The sequence below is a fragment of the Suncus etruscus genome, chromosome 2, assembly GCF_024139225.1.
Source record: "Suncus etruscus isolate mSunEtr1 chromosome 2, mSunEtr1.pri.cur, whole genome shotgun sequence".
Lineage (NCBI taxonomy): Eukaryota > Metazoa > Chordata > Mammalia > Eulipotyphla > Soricidae > Suncus > Suncus etruscus.
In genome coordinates, this window is record NC_064849.1 from 10653613 (window position 1) to 10680481 (window position 26869).

The following is a 26869-nucleotide window of genomic DNA, read 5'->3' on the forward strand; positions in this document are numbered from 1 at the left end:
GAAACAGGAAAAAATATAATATTTAAAATGAAGAACAAGTAAATCAACAAAATTACCAGTATTTCAGTGGGAACTCTGAGTCTGCTTTTGGCTAATAGATAGCCAATGTCGGGCCCGGAGAGATAGCACAGCGGTGTTTGCCTTGCAAGCAGCCGATCCAGGACCAAAGGCGGTTGGTTCGAATCCCGGTGTCCCATATGGTCCCCCGTGCCTGCCAGGAGTGATTTCTGAGCAGACAGCCAGGAGTATCCCCTGAGCACCGCCGGGTGCGGCCCAAAAACAAACAAAAAAAAGATAGCCAATGTCTAGTTCCGTATTTGTCATTGCTAGTCATAGCAAGTGATGCAAGCGAGCCTTAGTTAGTCTAGACTTAGTTGGAGATTTCAGATGTTTCATCCCGGAAAATGTCTATTCACAGACATAAGTGTTGCAAAAGAGGGTTGACATTTTGTTTGTTTTGTTTTGTGTGTGTGTGTGTGTGTGTGTGTGTGTGTGTGTGTGTCACACCCCGCGGTGCTCAGGGGCTACTCCTAGCTCTGCGCTCAGAAATCACCCCCTAGCAGGTTCGGGGGACCATATGGGATGCCGGGATTTGAACCGCCACACGTCCTAAGTCAACTGCATGCAAGGCAATCGCCCTACTGCTGTGCTAGCTCTCTGGCCACGAGGGTTGGCATTTTGAATGCATGGTTCCTGATTTAGGATGTCTCAGAGGAGAGAGATGCACAGATATTAGGTCTAAGAGGAGTCGAGTAGACAGAGATAAGGGAATCAGAGTGAGGCCACATCCCACACATGAGCACTGTGGGCCTAGGACAGGCAGCGACAGCTAAAACACCCAGTGGGCCAGATGAATATCTTCAGAGGGCCACATGTGGCCCATGGGCCTTGGTTTGAGGACCCCTGCCCTGAACACTGTTGAGTGTAGCCTAAAAACCCTTCCCCCCAAAAACAAGTCTTCAAAGTCACACACCATCAAATCCTTAGACACACTTGCACATATGCTCACACACAGGTTCACACATCCGTACACACATGAGCAGACTTGCAGCATCCCAGCCTGTAGCTAGCAGAGTTCACTCCAGCATGCGTACTGTACCTTTAGATGGAGTTTCCTTTCCCGGGTTCTGCAGACCCTGGAGAAGCCATGACATGACATACACGTTAGCTAAGTTGGAGTGGGATGGTTGGGGATTTTTTTTTTTTTTTTTTGGCCTCACACCTGCCCCTGTGCCCTGGGAGACTGGCCTTCACCATGTTGGCATCCTCTCACCACTGTGCCAGCTGGAGAGGGGTCAGCTTCTGCAGAGATGCTGGCCCGACTGTGTCTGCTGGCACCTCCTGTCAATCAGTACACAGCCATGATTTAGGGCATGTGTCTCTTTCCTGTCCCAAGGGCAGGGCATGGGGTGCATGCAGGAGGCTGAGGAAAAGTCTTCCTCATCACTGGACCCTTGTGCTGAGGGGCTCTGTCTGCTTCGGCCTGGCTTCAAAGGGCCTTAAATTATGCCACCCATTTGGGCTCTGAAAAGCCAGAAAACTCCCTACTTCTCTGTGATCCCCATTGTGGATGTGGAAGTGTCTGAGCCTCTCAGCCTGTGACCTGGCTTCTATTGTACCCATCAGTGGGGGGGGGGGGGGGCTCACAGGAAGCATGGTACCCTGATTTTGGTCTGCATGGGGAGGAAGAAGATGACATCATGGGCCAGAGAGATAGCACAGTTGTAGGGTGTTTTGCCTTGCACAGGGCCAATCCAGGACGAACCTGGGTTTGATCCCCGGTGTCCTATATGGTTCCCCAAGCCAGGAGCAATTTCTGAGCACATAGCCAGGAGTAACCGCTGAGTGTCACTGGGTGTGGCCAAAAAATAACAATAACAAAAAGATGACATCAATGTCTCAGTATGCCACAGTCCTGCCTTTTGTTCCCCTCCTATGACGTAACAGGGCTGTGTGAACCGGGGAAGTTATAGTCTGGTGCCTCATGCACAGTCTGGCTACAGTGCTCAGAGCACATGTGGGCATGCCAGGGATCACACTCAAAGCCTCAAGCTTGCAGGATAGATGCTGAGCTCCTGAGCTGGTGTCCCCGCCCTCCAGACACCCTCAGGTAAATGGGACTCATAGGAAGGGATGGAGAAAGTGCTCAGTAAATGAGAGTAGTGTCCAGCTTTGTCCCCTGAGCTGGCCAGTGAGGGGGTAGACAGACCCTGGGGCCTTCAGGCCCTGGAGCATGTCCTCAGGCAGAACCTCTCATGGGAGGCCTCAATCTCCTGGCCTGTCCAATGGACCTGATCACAGAACTTCTCCATGGAATTTGCTGGAGGGCTAGTTACTCCCTTTCATACTTTGGATCATTGGAAACTCTGTCATTCTTTTTTTTTTTTTTTTTTTTTTTGGTTTTTGGGCCACACCCTGTGACGCTCAGGGGTTACTCCTGGCTATGCGCTCAGAAGTTGCTCCTGGCTTCTTGGGGGACCATATGGGACGCCGGGGGATCGAACCGCGGTCCGTCCTAGGCTAGCGCAGGCAAGGCAGGCACCTTACCTCCAGCGCCACCGCCCGGCCCCGGAAACTCTGTCATTCTTTCCTCTACCTAGAATGTTCCTCTGCCCCTCGTGGGGTTAAAGATCAGCTTTCTGGCACCAGCCATCCAAGAGTTTCTGCCCTTCTCCCCTACATCTCTTGCTACCCGGTCCCCTGCTATCATAGGAGCAGTCCACAACATCCTCCATAGCCAGGAAGTGCTCAGTAGACCTCTGGAATGGATGCACAGCCCCCCACCATTCCATCCCCACCCTAATCCATTTTGTGTATTCAACACACACCTCCACACTGAAGGAAAGGTGGGGAAGAGAAGATCCTGGAAATTTGACATTCAAGGACACGTCAAGAATGGTCTCATCCTTGGGCCGGGAAGGTGGCGCTAGAGCTAAGGTGTCTGCCTTACAAGCGCTAGCCAAGGAACGGACCGCGGTTCGATCCCCCAGCGTCCCATATGGTCCCCCCAAGCCAGGGGCGATTTCTGAGCACATAGCCAGGAGTAACCCCTGAGCGTCAAACGGGTGTGGCCCAAAAAAAAAAAAAAAAAAAAAAAAAAAAAAAAAAGAATGGTCTCATCCACTTCAAAAATAACCAAGAATCCAGGGGAATCAAAACAGTGGGAAGGGGGATTGGGTTTGAACTCCTCCTGAATGGCACCATCCCAAGCACTATCAGGTGCGGTGTAAAAGGAAATAAAAAAAGGGAGAGAGGGAAACAGAGGGACAGCGCTGAAACATCGTATGCTTGAAACTTGATCATGATTCACTTTGTAAATAACGATGTTTGAATTAAAAAGATAAAAAGGGGCCCGGAGAGATAGCACAGCGGCGTTTACCTTGCAAGCAGCCGATCCAGGACCAAAGGTGGTTGGTTCGAATCCCGGTGTCCCATATGGTCCCCCGTGCCTGCCAGGAGCTATTTCTGAGCAGACAGCCAGGAGTAACCCCTGAGCACCACCGGGTGGCCCAAAAACCAAAAAAAAAAAAAAAAAAAAAAAAAAAAAAGATAAAAAGGATGGGGCAGGAGCAATAGCATAGCAGTAGGGTGTTTGCTTTGCACGAGGCTGATCCATGATGGCCGGTGGTTTGATCTCTGGCGTCCCATATGTTCCCCTAAACCAGGAACGATTTCTAAGCGCATAGCCAGGAGTAACCCCTGAGCATCACCAGGGGTGGCCCAAAAAAACAAACAAAAAAAAAAAGATGGGGCCAGAGTGATAGTACAACAGTAGGGCAATTGTCTTGCACACGGCCGATCCACGAGGGAACCGGGTTCAATCCCGTCATCCCATATGGTCCCCCAAGCTTGCCAGGAGTGATTTCTGAGCACGAAGCCAGGAGTGTGGCCAAAAAAAAAAAAAAAAAAAAGGAAAACGAGAAAAAGAAATTGAAGAAAGAAATAGAAGAGAGAACAATGTCTGGGGGGAGGGGGGATTGTTCTGCTCGCCACATACTATCACCTGGCCCCATGCCCCAGATCTGAGGTCATGGTCCCATTTAGTAGGGAGCTGGATGGACAAGTGGAGACTGAGGGTACAGTGCTGTGTGTGTGTGTGTGTGTGTGTGTGTGTGTGTGTGTGGCTTGCATCCCCACCCCGCACCTTTCCCTGCAGTGACTCCCTCTGTGGCTGGAGTGAAGCACAGGCTGGCACATGGGACTCCTCACCCCGTTTTTCTCCCTGGCCCCTTTTCTCCACTCTCCTACCTGGTGCCCAGGCAGGGTGGAAGGAAGAGGCCAGGCCCTCCGGCTGGAGTTGCAAACACTTTTAATGGAAAGAATCGACCCCGAAGTATTGCTTTGATAGATTCATCAGATCAAGTCTTCACGCCCCTACTGGTCTCCACAGCAGACAGCTGTGCAGGGCGAGGCAGGGGGAGGGAGTCCCCGCAGCAACCAGGGTGCCACCAGCCAGCATCTTGAAGCCAAGACAAATGCCTGCCCTGGCTGGTCGGGGAAGGCACCTACACCCCCATCTTCTCAGCTGCTCCCCCTTCTCAGCTGCTCCCTGAAACTGTGAGGGTAAGTGGCCCTGGCATCACACAGAGCTGGGAGTGGTTTCCGGGCCTGTGTGTATCCCAGTTTGAAAAGTCCCCTCCAAAGGCGAAGTGGGCAAAGAAAAGCGGTTGCAACCAGGCGAGGAGCCAGGGTGAGGAGCTGGGAGCCCCGCTCTGGCTGGGATCCTGTAAACAAACATGGTGGGCGGGTCACAGGCAAAGCTGAGCCCCTCGGTCTGGTCTGGTTGTCTCTGTCCCCCACTCTGGGGTCCCGGCTGGAATCTCTGCTGGCACAGAGTTTCTGAGGAAAGCAGCAGGCCTGGGGGAGGAACAGAGGGAAGTTACTGGAATGGAAGTTCAGGTCCCGTCTCTGCCATATCCACTGTGTGTAGAGGGGCTTGGGGGTCCCTCCACCAGACCCCAGGAGGCTCTGCAGGATGGGGAGTCTGCCTCTGCTCCTCAACTTTTGGGGAGCAGAGCTTGGGCTGATGGCATGCCATTATTTCCTATGATGCACCTTTTTCTTTTCTTTTGTTTTGTTTTTTTTTGGGGGGGCACACCCATCAGTGCTCAGGGATTACCCCTGGCTCTGTGCTCAGACATCACTCCTGGCAGGCTCAGGGAACCATATGGGATGCTGGGGATCAAACTTGAGTTTGTCCTGGGTTGGCCGCATGCAAGGCAAACACCTTACCACTATGCTTTTGCTCTGGCCCCCCGCATTTTTCTTTTCTAACTGACTTTGTCTTATTCCTTTAAGCTCCTGGGCTGGCCAGGTGTCTTTACTGGGAGGCAGTTGCTTACCGGAAGAGAGAAGAGGGGGCTCCTGGTGTCTGGGAAGGGAAGAGAGCAAGCTCAGGGGACTCTCCAGGCAACTCTCAAACCCCACCCAGAAAAAGTTCTACAGCCTTTAAGAAGCCACAGTCAGCAGCACCCGGTCAGGAGCCCAGGATTTGCCATTATCGTCACTTCCTGTTCCCACTCGTGTTCCTACCTGTGGGCATGGGCAGGGCAATGGGGTGTCTCTGCAGCTTCTCTCACCCTCACTTTGTCCCCATCCCTGCAATCCAACCTCCATTCGGGTTTTTCCCTGTCCATATGCTCTCTGTGGAACCCACAGCCTGTGTCATCCAATGGCCCAGCCCACTGCCCCCAAAGGCAAGGACAACCCCTCCTGTGGGAACTGCAGTTGGCATTTGTTTTTTTGTTTTGTTTTTGGGTCACACCCAGCGGCACTTGGGTTACTCCTGGCTCTGTGCTCAGAAATCGCTCCTGGCAGGCTCAAGGGACCATACGGGATGCCGGGATTCGAATCACCGTCCATCCTGGATCAGCCACGTGCAAGGCAAACACCCTACCACTGTGCTATCTTTCCTGCCCCTGCAGTTGGCATTCTGAAGTGCTGAACAGCATCCTGGAAGGCTTTGTGCCCTCAGGCTCCCATCCCTGCCATCCCAGAGCCTCCAGCCTTCCGCAGATCAATACCAGTTCCCTGGGCAGGCACACGGGCTCCGTTTGCACTGACTTGGGGGTTTCTGAGCTCAGATGCCAAGGAGGCTGATACCAGGACCCTCCTTACCCTGTCTCAAAGCCACCCACAGCAGTTTCAGGGGGGACCCTCCCCGGCACCAGGTGTGTTTCCATTTCCAAGTGCCAGCCAAGGAAGAGCTCAGGGCAGCGGCGGGAACAGAAGCGAATGGGAAGTACCAGGAGGTAAGCCCCAGAGCTGGTCTCGCTGCTGGTCTCATGTCGGGTTGCTGACCTGACATCTTCCGAGGAGGGCCTCCCCAGAAGCTCCTTTTTGGTGTCTGGGTTGTGGGATCCGTGGCTCTGTCCTCAGGCAGCTCCCTAGAGCTGGACAGAGGTGCCAGGTCCCCTGAAGGACTGTCCAGAATAGCATCTGCTCGGTCCAAACCGGGAACCCGCCAAAGCATAGCACACAGAAGACATGGCAGGGGAGGAAACGGTGGAGCCATCCAGACTGCGAGTGCCCGTCGGGAGGCTGTGGGGTTAAGGGCTGGCCCTGCTTGTGGGGAGGTTCTTGTCTGCACAGGGCAGGGGCAGGGACAGCCTGGCTGGGTGGTCAGTCACGAGCAGGTCTCTAAACCTCTCTGTCCCTGTTCCCTTCTCTGGCATTGAGACTGAGGCCTGCCTGGCCCCTCCAGGCTGCTTGAGAGATGCAGCAGAAGATGCTGAAAACTGAGGCAGGCAATGGGGAGAGGTGGAAGGTCACTCTCTGGCCTCCTGGGAGCCCCCTCTGGACCTGCTTTTCTACTGCCTTGGACTAAACTACCACTGAAGTGGGAGAGATACACGTCCTGCTGGTGTCCCCACTGCTGGCCTGGTGACAGCGAGGAATGACTCTTGGCAGGAGGGTCTGGAGGTTTACTCATCGGAGATCCGGTTCTCGCACCCAGTGCTCAACACGTGTTCCCCATGGGATGATGCCTGAGGGGTGGTGTCTGGGGCCCCTTCTTGGATAATGAGGTTCCAGAGGCCCTGCCTGCTTCCTAGGGTGACGCTCAGGGGAAGCCAGGATGATGCTGGGTGAGGCTGCTAGTGTTAAAGCTATTTTTAATATCCCTGCCAGGCAGGAATCCCAGGAATGTGGCCACGCCCTTCCAGCACCCCCAGGCTCGGGTTAGGGTAACCAGGTGGCTGGGAGGGAGGATGGTATGAACTCTGCATCCCTGGGGCTTAAGTCATGGGTATCCAGGGCTGCCCATGAGGACAGCGCCCCAAACAAGGCTAGGAGGGAGGAGGAAGGTCGCCTCCCCGGCTGACCTGCCTTTAGCACAGTCCGCCTACCTCCCTGTCACTAGAGGACACTAGCCTCTCAGAGAGGAAACTGAGGCTTGGGAGGGGGAGGGTCCCCTGAACCCATGCCCAAGGAGTGGGTGTAGCCAGATTGAAAATCACATTTGTCAGACTGGCAAAGCTTATGCTTCAGGTTTAGAGACCCTGCAGTGAGGATTTGAAATGACAGGGCTGTTACATGGGGGCATTTCTGGTCCTTGACCATGCCTTGAGACTCCCCCTGGTCACTAACACCCCTTTTATTTTGATTTTTTTTTGGGGGGTGCATACCCTTTGGTGCTCAGGGTTCACTCCTGCCTCTGCACTCCAGGGACCATATGGGATGTCAGGGATGGAACCCAGATCATCTACATGCAAAGCAAGTGCCCTCCCTGCTGTGCTATCCCCATAGCGCTCTCTCTGTCTCTCTGTCTCTCTCTGTCTGTCTCTGTCTCTCTGTCTCTCTCTCTCTATTTGTTTTTGGGCCACACCCAGAAGAACTCAGATTACTCCTGACTCTGCACTCTGAAATTACTCCTGGCCGGCTGTGGGGTACCATATGGAATGCTGGGACTCAGGTCAGCTACATGGAAGGCTGTGCTGTCTACCGCTCCAGCCCCAACTAACCTCCCTTTTAAACTAACATTCAGCAGCCAAAGTCCCCGGACTTCCATGGCCTGTCACAGTGGGGCAGAAGTTAATGGCTTCAGCACTTACTATTTTTATCTAGGTCAAGGCCTGTGACTGTACCTTTTTCAAAGATGTCAACATTCTTAAAATGTGCATTCACAGGGCTTGGAGGGCTAGGACAAAGGTGAAGGCACTTCCTACCTGGCCTGGGGCTGAATCTCTGAGTTCAATCCCTAAAGCCAAAAGGATGCCCTGAGCACAGAACCAGGAGTAGCCCCTGAGAACTGCTGAACGTGGCCTCCCCTGCTCAAAAAAAAAAAAAAAAAAAAAAACTGCAGTTACAGAAAAGGTAGATTTTAGAAAGCAAAACACTAATGTCAGCACATTTAACCATGAACTTCCTCGGCTCGGAAAGGAGTCACAACACCAGGCGATCTGCCAGCCAGACACTGTGTCACCCATCATGTGTCTTTGACCAAGGTGTTGAGACCGCACACTCCCTCTTCTCTGTGGCTCTTTTGCCAACAAGCGTCCTCTGAACCTCACCCCTGGGGTAAAGTGTTAAACCCCAAAGCTCTGCACTTGGGCTCTTCAAAATGGCCAGTGTTGGGGAACAGACTGCCTAAGGAGGAAATGATAAGGAACTTGGCAAAGAATGACCCAGAAACCATCCTGCACCTCATTCCCCGCTGTGAGGGACTATCATGAAAGGATGCTGTGGGGACAATGGAGAAGGTGTCTGTCGTAGGGTAAGTGGTTCCTAAGATGCAACCATTTTTCAGTTCTCTGATTTTAAGAATGAAGGTCCCGATGTGAAGGAAACACCCATTAAAATGCGGCAGCATCTAAATGTACGTGACAGTAAAATATTCCTGACTGAGAAAAGTACACACACACCTTAGAAATGGAATGAACTGAAGCCAGAGTGACAGCACAGCGGTAGGGCGTTTGCCTTGTATGCTGCTGACCCAAAACTGACCCGGGTTCAATCCCCAGCATCCCATATGGTCCCCTGAGGCTGTCAGGAGCAATTTCTGAGCACAGAGCCAGGAGTAACCCCTGAGCATCGCTGAGTGCACCCCCCCAAAAAACAAAAACAAAAACAAAACAAACTTGGGGCCAGAGAGATAGCCCCGTGGTAGGGCGTTTGCCTTGCATGTGGCCGACCCAGGACGGACCGGGTTTGATTCCTGGTATCCCCTATGATCCACGGAGCCTGCCAGGAACAATTTCTGAGTGCAGAGCCAGAAGTAATTCCTGAGCACCAACAGATGTGACCTAAAACCAAAAAATATAAAAACTAACAGGGACCAGGCGGTGGCACTAGAGGTAAGGTGCCTGTCTTGCCTGCGCTAGCCTAGGACAGACCGCGGTTCGATCCTCCGGCGACCCATATGGTCCCCCAAGCCAGGAGTGACTTCTAAGTGCATAGCCAGGAGTAACCCCTGAGCGTCATCGGGTGTGGCCCAAAAAGCAAAAAAAAAAAAAAAACTAACAAAAAAAGAAATGGGGGCCCGGAGAGATAGCACAGTGGCGTTTGCCTTGCAAGCAGCCGATCCAGGACCCAAGGTGATTGGTTCGAATCCCGGTGTCCCATATGGTCCCCTGTGCCTGCCAGGAGCTATTTCTGAGCAGACAGCCAGGAGTAACCCCTGAGCACCGCCGGGTGTGGCCCAAAAACAAAACAAAACAAAAAAAAAGAAATGGACTGAACCTATATCCAGACTCAACTGTTGAAAGAGAAATGTGTATGTATGTGGTACTAAAAAATAAAAAAACTCAACCACTGTTCATCCATGTGTATACCACACAGACACAAACACAGGCCAGGCATGTGCAGTGTTTGTGAGCAAATGGGGTGAAGCATATTTATGCCCCACTCTCCTGTTGAGCCTGGGGGATAAACAGGAAGCTGTTTATATGCCACATGGAACATTTTTACATTTACCCAATGATATCAAAGTACAGTTAAAAAGCAGAACTCGGGGTTGAAGAGCTACCCCAGGGGTATGGTGACTGCCAGCTCTGAGCCCCACCAGGGGTGACCGAGTCAGGGGTAAGCACTTAGCATCACTCTGTGTGTCCCCCAAACTTAAAGCAAAAACTGAGGGATCAGAGCAATAGCACAGCGGTAGGGCATTTGCCTTGCATGGGGCTGTCCCAGGATGGACCCAGGTTCAATCCCTGGCATCCCACATGGTCCCCCAAACCTGCTAAGAGCAATCTCTCAGCACAGAGCCAGGAGTAACCTCTGAGTGCCACTGGGTGTGCCCCAACAAAACCAAAAAACAAAAAAACTGGGAGTCAAATCAATCACACCACAGGTAATAGGGCATTTGCTCTGCAAGCAGCTGACCTGTGTTCAATCCCCAGCATCCCATATAGTCCCCTGAGCCTGCCAGGAGTGATTTCTGAGTGCAGAGCCAGGAAAACAGTTGAGCACCAGTGGGTGTGGCCTGAAAACCAAAACAACAACAACAACAACAATAAAAACAACAAAAACTCAGAGGTTACCAGAGGGTTTCTGAGGCAAGCCAGATGGAAGGATAAGGGAAACCACCAGAGTGGGGGCTAGGGCTCCTCCCTGCTTCCTCACACCCCTAGAGGATCTCCTGTTCAGGGGGGTAGCCATCATACTTATGGGGGTGTCGCCTCTCACATGGACCACATCACTACAGGCAGTCCCTGCCCTGCCTCCCACTTCCAACCAGCCCTCCTGCCCAGATTCCATATGGTTGATGTCCAGAGGGGGGCAGGGCAGGGTCCACCACCGGTGCAGGGGACCCGGGCAGGTAGGGTTGGGCACACGCCAGCCGTTGGAGGCCAAGCAGGAAACCATGGCACTAAGTCCAAGGGGGACTCTGGAGACCCTCCGCTCCAGCCCCAACTCCAGCAGGCCAGGCGAATACTGCAGGGATACCCACCGTCTCTCCCCATCTCCAGCCCAGAGGATTTCAGCTCCCCACACCCTCCCCTCCTTTTCCTCTTCTTCATCCATGCCAGGAGCTGGCAGGTTCCCCGTTTGCATCAGAAACCGGGACAAATCAATCTGGCCTGAGCTGCATGCACCGGAAAGCTCACTGGCTCGGGGGCCAGTGGTAGCAACCTTCTCACCTGGGACGGAGGGGAGCCCCAGACCCCCACTCCTGCTCCTGGTAACGATTACTGGGCTTGGAAAACTCAGACCAAGGAAGGGCTCTCTAAGGACCCAGAGTTTGTGAGGGGTGGTGGTGAGTGTCTTTGGAGATCACAGGAAAGTGAGAATGTTGTCCTGGGGTCTGCCTTGCTCTGTTCCCAGCATCTAGGCAGGGGAAGTAGGCGTGCCCGTGGGCACATGCAGATCCCCAAAACCAGTGCTTGCCTTCCCAAGCACCCTAACAGTGGTTAACAGCCTTGTTTACTGCTGTGTTTCACAGACATTTCACAAACAGGGCGATTCTCACCAAGCCCACTTCGCAGAGGAGGAGACTGAGGCACAGAGACTTGGAGGTGGGGCTGGGACTAGTACCAAGCTGTCCGAAGCACAGGTTTCTGTTACTCTGCATGACCCTAATCTGGCCTCCCTCATGCTGAAGGAACTGAATTATGTGAATAGTACACATGGCAGAGAAAAGCAGGGAGCTGGCTGTGTCTTCCAAGCAACCCCTTCCCCAGGCTCCATCCAAATCCTCTGAACCATTGTTTCTGTGCATCACATGTCCATAGGAGAAGGAGCGAGCATTTACAGCTCTGGGCTCCAGGCAGCGGAGAAAGGGCGCGCTGGGGCCGGAGAGATAGCACAGCGGTAGGGCATCTGCCTTGCACGCAGCTGACCCAGAACAAACGGTGGTTGGAATCCTAGCATCCCATATGGTCCCCCGTGCCTGCCAGGAGCCATTTCTGAACACAGAGCCAGGAGTAACCCCTCAGCGCCAGTGGGTATGACCCAAAAAAACAAGAAAAAGAAAAAGAAAGAAAAAGAAAAGGGCGCACAGATAAGAGATGGGGCCTCGTTCCTTGGCTCTGGTACAGAATTTCCAGGACTCAGGGCCTGATTCTTGGATGGGGTTCAGACTCTTTTCGCTTAGATTTGGGGAAAGGAGTGGCAGGAAGTGACCACTGACTTCCATGCCACAGCTCCAGGCCTCCTTGTCCGCCAGGCCTCCTTGTCTCTCTGACACATGGCCAGGTGTCCCCAAGACATGCTTGAGGGTGTTTCTACTCGGTGTTTGCAGTAAAGTATGCGGAAGCATTTGGCTTGAGCTGTAGGAGTGGAAGATGCCCAGTGTTTGTGGCTGGAAAGGAAATTATTTCTGTTAATGTGAGGAAGAGATTTAAAAAAAGAAAGAGAGGAGCTGAAGCGATAGCACAGTGGTAGGATGTTTGCCTTGCATGTGGCCAACCCAGGATGGACCCAGGTTCGATTCCCAGCATCCCATATGGTCCACTGAGCCTGCAAGGAATGACTTCTGAGTAGTGCAGAGCCAGGAGTAACCCTTGAGTGCTGGCAGGTGTGACCCAAAACCAAAATAATAAATAAATAAATAAATAAATAAATAAGAGAGAGAGTCCTTCCCTCCTCCCCATTATTCTTCAGTCTGAAAGCCAGGTGCTTGCTGTAGGGGCAGGGATTTATCTATCTATCGACAAGGCATGGCAGGACTTGCAAAGGCAAGGGAGGGATCCAGGATCGAGATCCAGGACAGGTTTATGATCTATTCCCAAATCTTCACCTCCAAAAGGTCTTTGGGCTTTGAAGGTAACTCGTCCCTCAGGACTAACTCAGCCTCCCTTCTAGCCTCCTGTCCCCTCTGAACAGGACAAAGGGAAAGCCCCCGACCAATGACACTACATCATTCTTCTCACCCCCATCACATCCATCTTCAACAGGGCCCCCCAAATTTCCAAGGTGATGACTCCCTGGGGCTCAGCATCATGGCCTCCCACCTCTGCAGGGTCCACCCCAGCCCACACCACTGGCCTCTACTGGGACTACTTCCTGGGCATGTGCCTTCCAACTGCTGGAAGACCTGATTTCTCTCCCACACCCACTACTCTCTGCCCAGACTGCTTCTCCGCAGATCAGTATTTTTGGCTCCTTCTCCCAACTTCAGACACACCCTCACCCTGGAGCGAATTTCTCTAAGCTCCGCTAGCTAAGGCAGCCCAGCTCAGATCTGCTCTTTCTCTTCCAAGTCATTTATCCTGGTGCTATTTAGAGAGCTGAGGCCAGAGCAGGGGCCAGAGCAAGGGCACCCATGTCCCTCCTCAGGGGTCTCCACAGCACCTCAAAACTCTCCAACTCTTCTTGGCAAATGCTCTGGTCTCTCTGGCCAGGTTCACAAGGTCAGAGGCTGGGACTGGCTAGCCTAGCAAGTGAGCTCAGTACACACTTTATCCAGTGAACTCAGCAAACATCACCCAAAGAACAGCTCCTGTTGGCGGATGGCTCGAGGCCGACCCGGTTTCGGCCTGCCTTTGCCAATCCCTCAAATTTGGGCTCAAATCAGGTTTTCCTTAGAGAAACCTTGTCATTAGAATTCTGCCCCTCCCGGAGCTACCTCACTCTACCCTCAACCTCATTCCACTCTCAAATATGATGACGGGAGGTCCCTAACCTGCCCTGTTGGAAACAGGGAAGAGGGGTGTACATAGACTGCTGGGGGTGATGGGTCATACGTCTGTTTTCCAAAGGAAGACTATACCTATTACAGCCTGTTTTCTCCTTGCCCACCCCCCTCCGTGTGTCTCAAGATCTATTTGCACCTAGTGACATCCCAAAATGGTGCAGGGGAGGGGGGTTCAGCCAAGGAATCTCTGCACCCCCAACTCCACATTTACCCCCAGCCTTTGCCTGCCCCTCTCTCTCTCTCTCTGCTGTTCTTGACTATGGGACTGCTGCTTCTCCCTTCCATGAATCTTCCTTTCCCAGTTCCCAATAGCGGTGGCGATGCTAGGCCAAAAGCTTCATGCAGGACAACCCAGTGGAGACCAAGGTGCTCCCCCCTCCCCAGAGGTTCCCCCACCCACCCATCAAACACCGTGGGCAACGCCCATTCCCCCAGCCAGCCCAGGCCTTGAAGGCAGCCCCCCCAAACTGGAACTGCCTAAGTGAGCAGCTGGGGTGCCCTGACTCCCCACCCCCCACCTCTGGCAGCAGCAAACACAAGGCCTGAAGGAAGCTTTCCCTGTCGCAGCCCTGGCTCAGAGCCCTGCTTTACTTAAGTCCCCACCCAGTGTCCCAAAGATCACAGGACAGAGGAAAATTGGTGCCTGGCTCCTTCCAACAACCCCCCCCCCAGTACCCCCCCAAATACCAAGGTCAACAACAAGCACAGCTGAGACTGAGGGGAGGAGCCGACAGCTTTGCCTTAAAAGGATCTGGGGAGTCAAGGCTTTTTCCATCAGCAGTGGCAGTAGGGATGGACCTTGGGGCACCCCCAATGCTACTGAGCTCCTGCCTTCTTCTCCCTCCCAGTCCTTCTGCTGAGTGAGGGAGAGCTTTCCAGCCCTTCGTCTTAGAACCTGAGATGGGACTAGCCCTTCCTGGTGTCCCCCAAGGGCTTGGGGAACTTGGAAAGCCTGGGGGAAGTTGTGTGCTGGCACCAAGGAGGGGGATCCCCATCTCCCAGCCCTGTTTCCTTGGAGGAAGAGTAGGAGGAAAGGAGGTCACTTGCAAGCCTTGGGGGATGAAGGGAGGCTTCGTCCTGTGGTGGGGGGGTGTCCAATACCTGACCAGGTCGGTGGGGAAGTTGTGTGCTGGGGGATCCCCCTCTCCCAGCCCTATTTCCTGAGGAGGGAAAGTTAGGGGTGAAAAGGAAGACACTTACAAGCCTTGGGGGGATGATGAAGAAGGGAGGCTTCGTCGAGAGAGGCCCCTTCCCCAAATAGCAGCAGCAGCAGCAGAGACTGATGGCAAGGCGAGCAGTTGAAGACAGCAGTGCGTGGGGGCCAGGCGTGTATGTGTGTGTGGAGAAGGGGGAGCCAGCAGCCAGCGGCTACTCCAAGTAGCCATCGAAGACGTCCATCTCCGAGTCGGTTTCGTAGAGTCCCGAGCCGGGGTCCGAGAGCACCCCGAGATCTACAAGCGCCTGGTCCATGTCGTCGGGTAGGAAGACGAGGCCCACGTTGAGGACGATGTACTCCATGAGGAAAGCATAGTAGAGGATGAGCACGTTGACGAAGAACAGCCCCACGTAGAACATAGAGGGCAGCGGCACCGAGGAGGGGACCAGGGGGCCCAGGGCGTCCAGGTGGGCCGCGACCTGGGCGCCAGGCATGCAAGGGGCCGAGGGGGCAGGTGGGGGGCTCGGCGATCCTCCCCGGCTCAGCTGCTGCGGGGCCTACCCGGCCGGCGAGGGGGCAGCTCAGCCATCCAGGGCAGCCTTCGGGGAGTTCTGGGTGGAGGGGGCACCGGACATCAAGGGGATCCCCACCCCGCCACCCCCTGCAGCCCGGCCCGGTGGATCCGGGGGGACCCCTGCAGAGGCGCCCCGGACCCCTGCAACGCTCCCGATGGGCCTCAAGGGCCTGTCCCCCAGATGTGCCCACTGGGCACCCAGGCACGGGCCCTGCCTGCCTTCCTTGGCAAGTGGCCGGCTGATGTCTCAGCAGCAGCCCCGGGAGGCTCCGGGAGGACCCCACGCAGCTCCTGCGAGGATCGCAGTGCAGCTCAGCCTCGAGGATCTCCCGCCCGCCTCGGGTGCTTCTTCCTCGAGCCCCCGCTGCAAGCCCGCACAGGCCCAGAGCCCATATCTGCTGCTGCTGCTGCTGCTGCTGCTGCTGCTGCAGCCGCCACTGCCACCGCGTCGCCCAAGGGGTTGACGTTTCCAGCCCCGCCTCCGGACCCGCCCCTCCACCCTCATTGGTCCGTCGTCTCAGCAGCCCCGCTCTCATTGGCCAGATTCTTCCAGCTGCCCCGCGCTCATTGGTCCGCTCCACCAGCGAGCTCATTGGCCCGCCTTCTTTAACTGCCCCTCTCTCATTGGTCCGCTGCCCCAGCCGCCCCGCCTGCCCCGCGCTCATTGGTCCGCTCTACACGCGCGCTCATTGGTCCGAGTCTCTCTCTGAGGCGGGGCGAGGCGCCCGGGGCGGGTACCGTTTCTGCATCCAGCTTAGGGATGCGCGCGGGCCTCGAAGATGCTTTCCGGGTTTGGGTTTGGGGCTCTGCCCCTTCCTCGATCCCATTGGTTCTGAGGAAACAGGCCCCGCCTCTCCCGAGCGGGGATTGGTGGAAAGCCACCCGCTTTCTCTGCGATGGACAGAACTTAGCTGAGTCTCTAAATTGCCTTAGGAGTCGGTTGAACAGCTGGAAATTGGGGTGAAGGGAAGGGGGGTCTGGGTGGGGGAAGTTGGGGTAGGGGGACTTTGGTGAAAATCATGGACTTGTTCAGAGTGCAAATTTTTTCATGGTGGGATGAAATCAGTGTTGGGTGCTGCTTCTCTCCAAATTCTGGAAACTGCTTAACTTAGCAGGGATTTTTCTGAGTTAAGAGTTCCAGGTAGTAAGGTACCTGCCTTGCCTGCGCTAGCCTTGGATGGACCGCGGTTCGATCCCCCGGTGTCCCATATGGTCCCCCAAGCCAGGAGCGACTTCTGAGCGCATAGTCAGGAGTAACCCCTGAGCATCACCGGGTGTGGCCCAAAAAAACAAAAAAATAAGAGTTCCAGGTAGGCCAGACGGTCAGCACTAGGCTGCTTGCTTCCTGTTTCTTCATCATCTTTCTTATTTAACCACTATGGCTTGGAATCCAGTCAATCCAGCAAAGGGAAGATAAGTGTTTCATCACTGAGCTACATCCCAAGCCTTAAAACACACACACACAAATTAAAACACACACACACACACACACTTTGGGGTGGGGGACTGAGCGATAATACAGCAGGTAGGTGCTTGCCTTGCACACAGCTGACACAGCTGATCCAAATTTAATCTCTGGCACCCCACAGAGTCCCCATGCACCACCACCAGAAGTGATTACTGAGCCCAAGGCCAGGAGTAATCCTGTGAATCACAGGGTGTGGCTTCCCAAACCAGTCTTCCTCCCCAAATAAACAAACAGAAAATGTTGTAAGCTATGTTTGAAAAGAATTAATTACAATGTATGTAGTTAAATAAATAACCAAGGGGCCGGGCGGTGGCGCTAAAGGTAAGGTGCCTGCCTTGCCTGCGCTAGCCTTGGACGGAACGCGGTTCGATCCCCCGGTGTCCCATATGGTCCCCCAAGCCAGGAGCAACTTCTGAGCGCATAGCCAGGAGTAACCCCTGAGCGTTACCGGGTGTGGCCCAAAAACCAAAAAAAAAAAAAAAAAAAAAAAACCAAAAAATACACACACACACACAAAAAAAAGCTATTTCCCTTCTCATTTCTTTCTAGAATTTCTAGAACATCTTTCTGGACACAGGTCTTGCCCAGAGCTCTTTGTAAAAAAGTTCAACAAATATGAAATCTCTACAAATATGAAACACTACGTTGGCAGCTTATGTCTTTGACTTAAGTGGAGGTCTACAGGGTGATATAGGATGCCACATCATTTTATAGACGAAATGAGGTTCAAATACATGAGTGGGCCCTGGAAACTGCTGGTCTTATGTATGTTCACAGCCTAGAAACTTCACTTATTGTCACTATCTTTGTCTCTTGAAAATTTACATTATAAGACAAACCATTAAATTCCACTAATGTAGGGCCGGAGCGGTGATGCAAGCAATAGGGCATTTGTTTGCCTTGCACAAGCTAACCTAGTACGGACCTCGATTAGATCTCCTGGCATCCCATATGGTCCCCCAAGCCAGGATCGATTTCTGGGCGCCTAGCCTGGAGTAACCCCTGAGTGCCACTGGGTGTGGCCCAAAAGGCAAAAAGAAAGAAAGAAATTCCACTAATGTCTCTCTCAGCTGCTGATGGTGGGACAGACTGGAGGCCACACATCACTGTGCCAATGTTTGTTGAACACCTGTTAGGCACCAAACCCTGTGCATCTGTTCTGTTCTGATCCCAGATAACAGGGCTCAACAGGTCTTAGATCCCTGAAATGTAGAAATGAACAAGCAAAAAAAAAAAAAAAAAAAAAGTGAACAAGCAAATTAAAAAAAGCAAATAAATTATAATGGGTCAGTTTTATTTCTATCAGTTTCTGTCTTCTAATACAGGAAAAAAATTATATACAACACTCATCTTCTTGGTTTATCTAAGAATCTTTATATTCTCATACCTTTCTCTTTCCTTCTTCCTCTTCTTTCTTTTTTTTTTTTCTTCCATAAACTTAGAAGTGGCATGGAGTTTCAATGAATACTATATCCTGAAAGAAAAAAATCCCCTGTAATAACAGAATATTCCATTTGGGGGCACTGTTGCTTCGAGGCATTTCAATATTTATTTATTTGTTGCCAGGAATCAAACCCAGGACCTCACATAACCCTGGCCCAATATTTATTTTTTCCAATATTTATTTTTAATTAAAGTGGGGGTAAGGGAACTAATATACACCCTGAGGACAAATAAGTTCTACTTAGTGCAGTGTAGTTTATAGAAAGATAAAAAAAAATGGGGTCTTGGAGCATGAATGAACTTTGGTCCTGCCACTTTTGACATGCATGGCCTGGAACAAACCAATCTCAATCTCTGTGATTCAGTCTATTAAATGGGGATAATAATAGCAGTACTCAAATCATGCAAGTGAGAATTACCTTATATATATAAAGCGCTTACTTAGGTCGGTGTCACATAACACATCATGCAAGAGCTATTTTTAAGGGGTGGGCGTGGCTCCCCAGCACTGTGGGGGGTTATTAAAACTTAACCCCTACATCCAGGCCGCGGGGCAGGGATTCAATCTAGGGTTCTGCAAATGCCAGGAATGCGTTCCAGTCCTTTGACCTCTCTCCCAGCTCCAACAAGAGGTTTAGGTTTTATTGGGTTTTTTATTTTTTATTTTTGGTTTTGAGAGTTTTGTTGTTTTGTTTTGTTTTTTTGTTTTTAGTTTTTTTTTGGGGGGGGGGTCACACCCGACGGTGCTCAGGGGTTACTCCTGGCTCTGAGCTCAAAAGTCACTCCTGGCGGCTCAGTGGCACCATCTAGGATTCGAACCTGACTCGTCTCCTCTCGCCCCCTCCCTCTTCTCGGAGTCCGCAGGCGCGCCTTTGCGCGCAAGGCACGCCGGTCTTTGTAGTTCTTTCGCAGAGTCCCGCGGGCTGGTGGGTGGGTGTGGCCTCTCGGAGAAACTCCATTTCCCAGCATCCCTCGCGACAGCGGCCGTAAAGCGCGGCGGCGAAACGGCCGGTTCCGGCTGAATGTCAGTGCGGGGCTGCGGGCCCGGGAGGAAGGTGCTCGGCGGCGCCTCCGCCACCACGGCCGCCGCCGCCGCCGCCGCCTCGGCTTGGGCTGCCCCGCATCGGGGCTCGGCTGCTCGGACGTGAGGCCGTGAGGAGGCGACGCCAGGCGAGGCGAGCGCCGGGCCGGGGCCGCCGACATGTTTGGCCGCTCGCGGAGCTGGGTGGGCGGGGGCCACGGCAAGTCCTCCCGCAACATCCACTCCCTGGACCATCTCAAGTGAGTGAGGGCGGCGGGGGGCCTGGGGCGCCCCCTTGCCCTGGGTTGGGGTCCCTGGGAGGTTGAGGATGGGAGTGGGGGGCTGTGTGGGAGGGTGTGAGGTCGAGGGTTCCCGGGTTCGAACGCCTGACTGCCAGCCCTGACCCCAGCTATGTGACCTTGGAAGTCGCTTAGAAGTGTGTGTGTGTGTGTGTGTGTGTGTGTGTGTGTGTGTGTGTGTGTGTGTTGGGGGTCACGAGACTGGAAAGGTGTGTATGTGTGTGTTTTGGGGTCACGATCTCCCCCATCTGCAAAGCCCAGGCAGTGGAATTTGCATGTCAGAAGCCTGGAAAGAGGGGTGTGTGTGTGTGTGTCTGTGTTGGGGTCACCATCTCCCCCAGCCCAGGCAGTGGGATTTACGTGTCAAGAGCCTGGAAAGATAGATGTGTGTGTGTGTGTGTGTGTTGGGGGTCACCATCTCCCACAGTGTGTGTGTGTGTATGTGTTGGGGGTCACCATCTCCACCAGTCCAGGCAGTGGGATTTGCATGTCAAGAGCCTGGAAAGGTTGGGGTGTGTTTGTGTGTATTGAGGGTCACGATCTCCCCCATCTGCAAAGCCCAGGCATTGGGATTTGTATGTCAGGAGCCTGGAAAGGTGTGTGTGTGTGTGTGTGTTGGGGGTCACGATCTTCTGTGTGTGTTGGGGGTCACGAGTCTGGAAAGGTGTGTGTGTGTGTTTTGGGGGTCACAAGCCTGGAAAGGTGTGTGTGTGTGTGTGTGTGTGTGTGTGTGTGTAGGGGGCCACGATCTTCTGTGTGTGATGGGGGTCATGACTGGAAAGGTGTGTGTGTGTGTTTTGGGGGTCACAATCTCCCCCACCTGCAAAGCCTAGGCAGTGGGGTTTGCATGTCAGGAGCCTGGAAGGGGCCAGCCAGTGGGCTGGCTACCCACCCTCCCAGGATGTTGCTTCTTCCCTGGACAGTTTTTTTTGGAGGGTGGGTGGGTCAGAGAATTTGGATCCTGGAGTTGGGACAGATTGGGGGACATGGAAGTTCTGTTTCTGATAAGTGAGTTAGTTGTTCAGCCCTTCTTCCCCGTTTTATTTTTTTAAGAAGAGTGCCTAGAAAGGGGGTTGGGGGGGAGCTGGACAGGTGCCAGGCTCTATCTAGGGCACTCATTTAAAATTAAAGCTGCCCTCAGCGAGGAGGAGGAAGCTCAGAAAAGGAGGAGGGAGTCTCAGAAGTTGAGCCGGGGGCAGCAGGATAGGAAGCCAGAGGCAGAGTGACTTCTTTTTGGCAGGCCTACTTTCAGAATTCTGTTCCCACTGGTCATGGCTGTGCGGCACTAATGTCTTCACCTTTCTGGGCTACCTACCCTGGGCACAGTGACTAATTGAGTCCTGGAAAATCCATCGTATATGTGGCCCAGCCAGTGTGGTGGTAGCTGTGTTTACCTAACAGGCAAGCCCTCTCAGACTACACCACCTCCAAATGCGATCATCTCGGCACCCAATTTCCGCTTCATTCCATCCCGGGCACCCCACTGCCTGCATTCGTCCTGTTTGTTTTCGCTTCTTTGCTATGAAAATACAGCATGTCAGGGGCCAGAGACACCTGCCCACAGAGGTCTGCCCAGTGCTGTGTCTGGGGTACAATAGATGCTCGAGAGCTACTGAAAAGCTGGGAGGTTGATGGTGGTGAATGGATGGGGGAGAGCTTCAGATTCTGCAGAGTGTTTTTTTGGGGCTGAGATGGGAAATCGAGAATAGAATGACTTAAGGAAAGAAAATGCGGTGGTGCTGGGGGCCTGGGGGTGGGTGGGTTGGCGGATTGGGGTGTAGAGGTGAAGGCAGGCTTGGGGTGGAAAGGAATTGGCTGGTTTCCCATGGGAGCTCCTGAGATCACTGCTGGGAGGCAGGGTGAGGGTGAAGAATGGGAGATGGGAGCCCCTGAAGCAGGTGGGTGGAGAGAAATTCTATGTGTGTCTGGGCGAGGTTGTGCTTCTGCGCAGGTGTTAATACATGTAGGTGGGACTCATCGAGTGGAGATTGGAGGAATGGTTTGGGGGTAGACTCAAAAGGACTCATGGGAGGAGGGGCACCCCAGACAAGGAAGGGTGTTGGGCAGCCGGAATGTGCATGTGCGGGGTGGTTGGGTGGGGAAGGGAGAGGCTTGGGGATGGCAGGAATTTCAGTGGGTGGCCCTGGGAGGTGGGTCTGGCTCTCTGCCACTCCTTCCACTGGCCCATCTTAAATTACTTGGGCGTCTATAGAGCTTGTTTTCCGGCCCCTGGGTGCTAGTGAGGGCTTTCCTGGCCCCTGTGCAACTCTCTGTGGCCTCATCTGATGTTAGAGAAACTCTCTGGGGTTTGGAGGCCACTCCTGGCAGAGCTCGAGGGACTCCTGGCAATGCCGGGGATTGAACCTGAGTTGGCTTTGTGCAAAGCAGACACCTTTTCTGCTCTACTATCGCTCTGACCCCATGAAACTCAGACTGTTTTCTTCCTGGCATGGGGTGGGGACTAAAGTGTTGGGAGGTAAACATGCTTGTACAAGGGGGGTGGAACCACTGCTGAAAGTGGGGACTCCAGGGATTGACTTAAGAATGTGTGCTCTTCAGTGGTAGGGCGTTTGCCTTGCACACAGTCGACCCAGGACTGACGGTGGTTCGATTCCTAGCATCCTGAGCCTGCCAGGAGCGACTTCTGAGCACAGAGCCAGGACTAATCCCTGAGCGCCACCAGGTGTGACCCAAAAACCAAAAAAAGAAAAAGAAAAAGGAATGTGTGCTCTTTGCCCTGGCATTTTCGGGAAACCTTTCTTCCAACCCAGTTGTTGAAGACTTTCTAGGGCATCTTTGCCTGCCTGCTGGCTTGGAAAAGCCTAGGTCTTTCAGTACCCGTGAGGGCCTGTCAGGCCATTTCAGCCATTGGCTATAGGTGCTTTCTTGGAAACCTGAGCTGTGTCTGTGGGGCAGGCAGGTGTCACAGCCCAGAGATGTTGGAGACTCACGTGTCGCTGTGGACCTTCGAGGGTCCCTGGCATCTTTGAAAAGAGAAAAGAGGCCACGGCAGCGAGTGGGTCATGAGCAAGGTGGGGACTCTGGTCCAGCCCTTCTGGCCCATGTGGATGCTGGTGTAATCCTGGGCCTCTCAAGCTCTTGAGACTGTGACTCCCACTTTGGTGCTCAGCAGGGAAGATGGCAGCAGTTGCCCCCAAGTTCCAATAGGCACTCTGTCTGTGCTTGGGGGTGCTGGCAAATCCCACGGTTTCTGCCCTAGCTGCTGCCTTGGAGACCTTCCCTTTTGGAGTGCAGGCTTGCCCACCTACCCCCTTCTCCCATCTCTGTGTCACTTTAATCATTGCTGTATCCTCGAGCTTCCCAGCCTGTTCTGCCTCTTTTCACCATGAGTAGCGGGAGGCACTGGGGAAGACCGGTACCAGATTCCCCCAATTCTTCTTGCTGCTGAATTGCCCAGGTGCTGGGACGATGCGAGTAGCCCCAACTTTCTCCAGCTCCTCAGAGGATTTTCTTGCCCACAGCTTTGAGGATGGAGGCCTTCGAGTCCTTGGGCCTGTTAGATCCCAACACATCGCCTGCCATCTTAGCTGGAAAGGTGTAACTCATCTGAGGGGGAAATTGTAGTGAAAGGAATTAGAAATGTCCAAACCATGCTGGCTCCCAAAACATTCTCTGGGCCCGTCCCTCATTTTCTGGCTCACCCTAACTCCTCCTGTCTCTGCAGGTACTTGTACCACGTCTTGACCAAAAACACAACAGTCACGGAGCAGAACCGGAACCTGCTGGTGGAGACCATTCGCTCCATCACCGAGATCCTGATTTGGGGAGACCAGAATGATAGCTCCGTGTTTGAGTAAGGACTGCCTGTGGGGAGTGGTCTTCATGAAGGGGAGTGTTTCCTTTCTAGGACATGGTATCTCACCACGAGGAGGATGTCCTTGAAACCCTCAAGGGATACAATGTTGAAGGAGGAGTCAGGGCAGGGAGAGTCAGAAAAAACTGAAAATGGCAGTGGTCACACAGCTGAGAGACTTTGGTTTTTTTTTTTTTTTTTTTTTTTTGGGCCACACCCAGCGGTGCTCAGGGGTGACTCCTGGCTGTCTGCTCAGAAATAGCTCCTGGCAGGCTCAGGGGACCATATGGGACACCGGGATTCGAACCAACCACCTTTGGTCCTGGATCGGCTGCTTGCAAGGCAAACGCCGCTGTGCTATCTCTCCGGGCCCAGCTGAGAGACTTTGATCTGTAGGAGGGAGAAGCCACGACAGTGTGTGTATGTAGTTGGGGGGTTCTGAGAGCGTGGGATTCCCCCCCCCCCCCCGGTTGTACTGCCAAGGACCCAAAGTCATGGGGGCTGAAAATGGTTTGGGATGAATTCAGGATGGTAATCTTGCAGGGTCACCTTGCTGGAGAGAGGGGAGAGTGCTCAGACCCTGAGTCCTAGGTGGTGGGGTGTCTCCACAGGCCTCTGCTTCAGAGGTGAGTGGAGTGAGTCAGGCCAGGCCCCCTCTCAGCCCATGTCCTGAAAGGAAACAGTCCTCCCCATGCCTGCCACAGAGTAGTCACTGAAAAGTAACAAATTATTGCAGACGACAAGGGGGTTCCTGTGAATGTAAAAAGGGGCTCAGACACTTGCTTTGCACGCAGCTGGCTTCATTTCAGTTCCTAGCACCACACAGTCTCCTAAATCCCCACCATAGCACCCAAAGCCACAGCACAAAGCCAGGAGTAAGCCTTGAAGCAATGTCCACGATGGTCCCCAAAACAACAAAGTGTGTCATTGTTGGAGGACAGAAAGGACAGGGTGCAAAGTCCCTTCCCCAGAGACCTCCCTCTAGGCCTGAGTGCAGGAGGGTTTGGATTCGGACACCCCCAAGCCCAGGTTTTACTTTCAGATAGTCTCAGTGATGAGTATGAGGCCCTGAGGAGAGCCTCTTTAAGGGGTCCAGTTGGGTGTGGAGCCCAAGCCTATCTGCCTGAGGCCTGGCTTTGATCCTAGCACCCAAGAGGGAGACAGTCCTTTTTCTTTTTTTTTTTTGTTTTTTGTTTTTTGGGCCACACCCGGCAGTGCTCAGGGGTCACTCCTGGCTGTCTGCTCAGAAATAGCTCCTGTCAGGCATGGGGGACCATATGGGACACCAGGATTCGAACCAACCACCTTAGGTCCTAGATCAGCTGCTTGCAAGGCAAACGCCGCTGTGCTATCTCTCCAGGCCTGGGAGACAGTCCTTTTAAGGTTCAAAGCTAACACAGCTTGTGGGAGGTGCTTGCTAGGGTAACCCTGCACTCCTGACCTAGCCCAGGGGGGACTTGACCATAGTGAGGAGGTCAAGTAACCAGGTTTAGTAGTCTTGGGGCCCTCTTAGCTATGTGAGTTTGCATCTATGCCTGAAAATGAGAGAGGCCTCGGCCTTACGAATGGATTTGTTGGGGGTCTTTGCTTGAACCAGTGGGCTGCACCAGGACATCACAGGGTGGAACACTCTTGGGGAGCAGCATAAAGGGTTCCCAGAATTGTGGATCAGTGTTGGAGGTCCTTTTCTTTTAGATCACATTCCTCGTTTCCCCTCTCATGGAATCACATGGAAGTAAGTCTGTGGGCACCAGTTATGAGCGAGCACCAGAAATGTGATCCCAGCACAGGGAATCTGGCATTCGGGAGGGATGCCGGGATAAGTGCAGCCCTGGCACTGCCCAGGGGTGAGTCTGGTCTGTGGGAGCACAGATGGCACCTTTTTCCATTAAGGACGGACTTTAGAGACTGTCTTCTTCACTTTCATGGGCCCCTTCTCTTGCCCCTATGGGATCCAGGTGGTATACTTTTTTGCCTTTTTATTTATTTTTTTTTAGTTTCTTTGGGGAGGCCATACTCAGCATGCACGTGCGCGCACACAGACACACACACACACACACAACACACACACATCCCACACCCCATTTTATACCATACCTGGGAGTTCCTGGGGACTCTTCTCCACTGTGCTGGGGGACCATGTAGATGGACCCGGGACCTTGTGCTGGACCCCAGGACAGAGTGAGCACGGTAGGAGGAGCCTTGCTCATGGGTACCACGAGTACGGAAAGGCCTCCACAACCGCTCCCGAGGCCCCTTACCCCGCCCTGTTCTGGAGGGGGGGGTACCCCACCAGCCACTTTTGCCCCTGGACAGCCTGTGCCAAGCGATCTGGCTGACGATTGGGACTTGGAGGTTGCTGCTCTGTCTCTGCAGTCCCAATGGCTCCCACCGTGCTTGGGCTTTGCATGTGGGGAAAGACACCACTGACACCTTTCCCCGCTCTCGTTCCACCCCCAGCTTCTTCCTGGAGAAGAATATGTTTGTCTTCTTCCTGAACATCCTGCGGCAGAAGTCGGGCCGCTACGTGTGCGTGCAGCTGCTGCAGACCCTCAACATCCTCTTCGAGAACATCAGCCACGAGACTTCCCTCTGTAAGAACCACTTCTGGGGTGTGGTCTTCCGTGTGGGCGTGTCCTCCCTATGAGGACCGCCTTCTGGGGCGTGGTCTATTGGCTGGGCGTGTCCTCCATGTAAGGATCACCCTCTAGGGGTGTGGTCTCCTGGGTGGGCGTGCCCTCCCTGTAAGAACCATCCTCTGGGGCGTGGTGTCAAGGGTGACTGTGGTCTGCTAGGCTTGTCCTTGGGGGCGTGGTTTCCTTTGTGGGCGTGGCACTCACAATGGTTCTAAATGGGCGTGGTCTCCTGATAGGGGGCGTGGCCTCCCCGCTGTAAGGCCCACCTTGGGTTGGGCTTGTTTTCCCTCTGCCTTTGTTTCCCTCCTATGGATGTCACTGCCTGGGTGAGTATGGCCTCCGCGCTCTGGTATCCATCCCACTAGGGTCTTGAGTATACCTAGCACTGCTTTGGCACAGTGCCTTGGATCCCTGCCCTATTTGCTGACTTCTGCACACCCCATCCTCACCAGGCAGCTTGCTGCCCTCCACCTCAGGCATCAGGGGTCACCATGGCCGCATGGAACCTTAATTTCCTCTTGCCCGGCCTCTCCCATACCAACCACCTTGGGGGATGTAGGCTTTCTACATTTGAGTTTGGTGGGGGGCACAATTCAGCCCATAATACTCTCTTTTCTCCTGCCTGGTGGGGTACTGAGCAAGGGGCTCCCCTGGCTCAGATACTGAGGGCTTACATTTCTTTTTTGCAATTGGGGTCGTTCAACACTTGAGGTCTTAGAATAAGCATTGGGACCAGCAGGGGGAGGAGGTGGGGTGGGCTGACTTCCTCTCCCAATTCACAGGACCCTTGACCAGTGGTTCTGCCAAGAGGCCGCTCTCTCTCCTGCTTCTGTTTCGGCTCCTGGGGTTTGGGTCTCTGGCCTGCAGTGACAGCCAGTGTTGTCG

The 26869-nt window shown here is 53.6% G+C and overlaps 2 protein-coding genes across 2 annotated transcripts in view; one reads left to right on the plus strand and one right to left on the minus strand.

Moving 5' to 3' along the window:
- Nucleotides 1-14899: 14899 nt before the first annotated feature.
- Nucleotides 14900-15723, minus strand: DEXI (Dexi homolog). Its single transcript, XM_049768544.1, has one exon. The coding sequence runs from the start codon at nucleotides 15221-15223 to the stop codon at nucleotides 14942-14944; it is 282 nt and encodes a 93-aa protein (XP_049624501.1). The 5' UTR covers nucleotides 15224-15723; the 3' UTR covers nucleotides 14900-14941.
- A 3524-nt stretch (nucleotides 15724-19247) lies between these two features.
- Nucleotides 19248-26869, plus strand: part of CLEC16A (C-type lectin domain containing 16A) — a 101777-nt gene continuing 94155 nt past the window's right edge. The window contains exons 1-3 of the mRNA XM_049768549.1: nucleotides 19248-19495; nucleotides 23220-23348; nucleotides 25809-25942. Coding sequence (XP_049624506.1) covers nucleotides 19416-19495; nucleotides 23220-23348; nucleotides 25809-25942 — 343 coding nt within the window. The 5' untranslated portion in view covers nucleotides 19248-19415. The remainder of the gene's footprint in view (nucleotides 19496-23219; nucleotides 23349-25808; nucleotides 25943-26869) is intronic.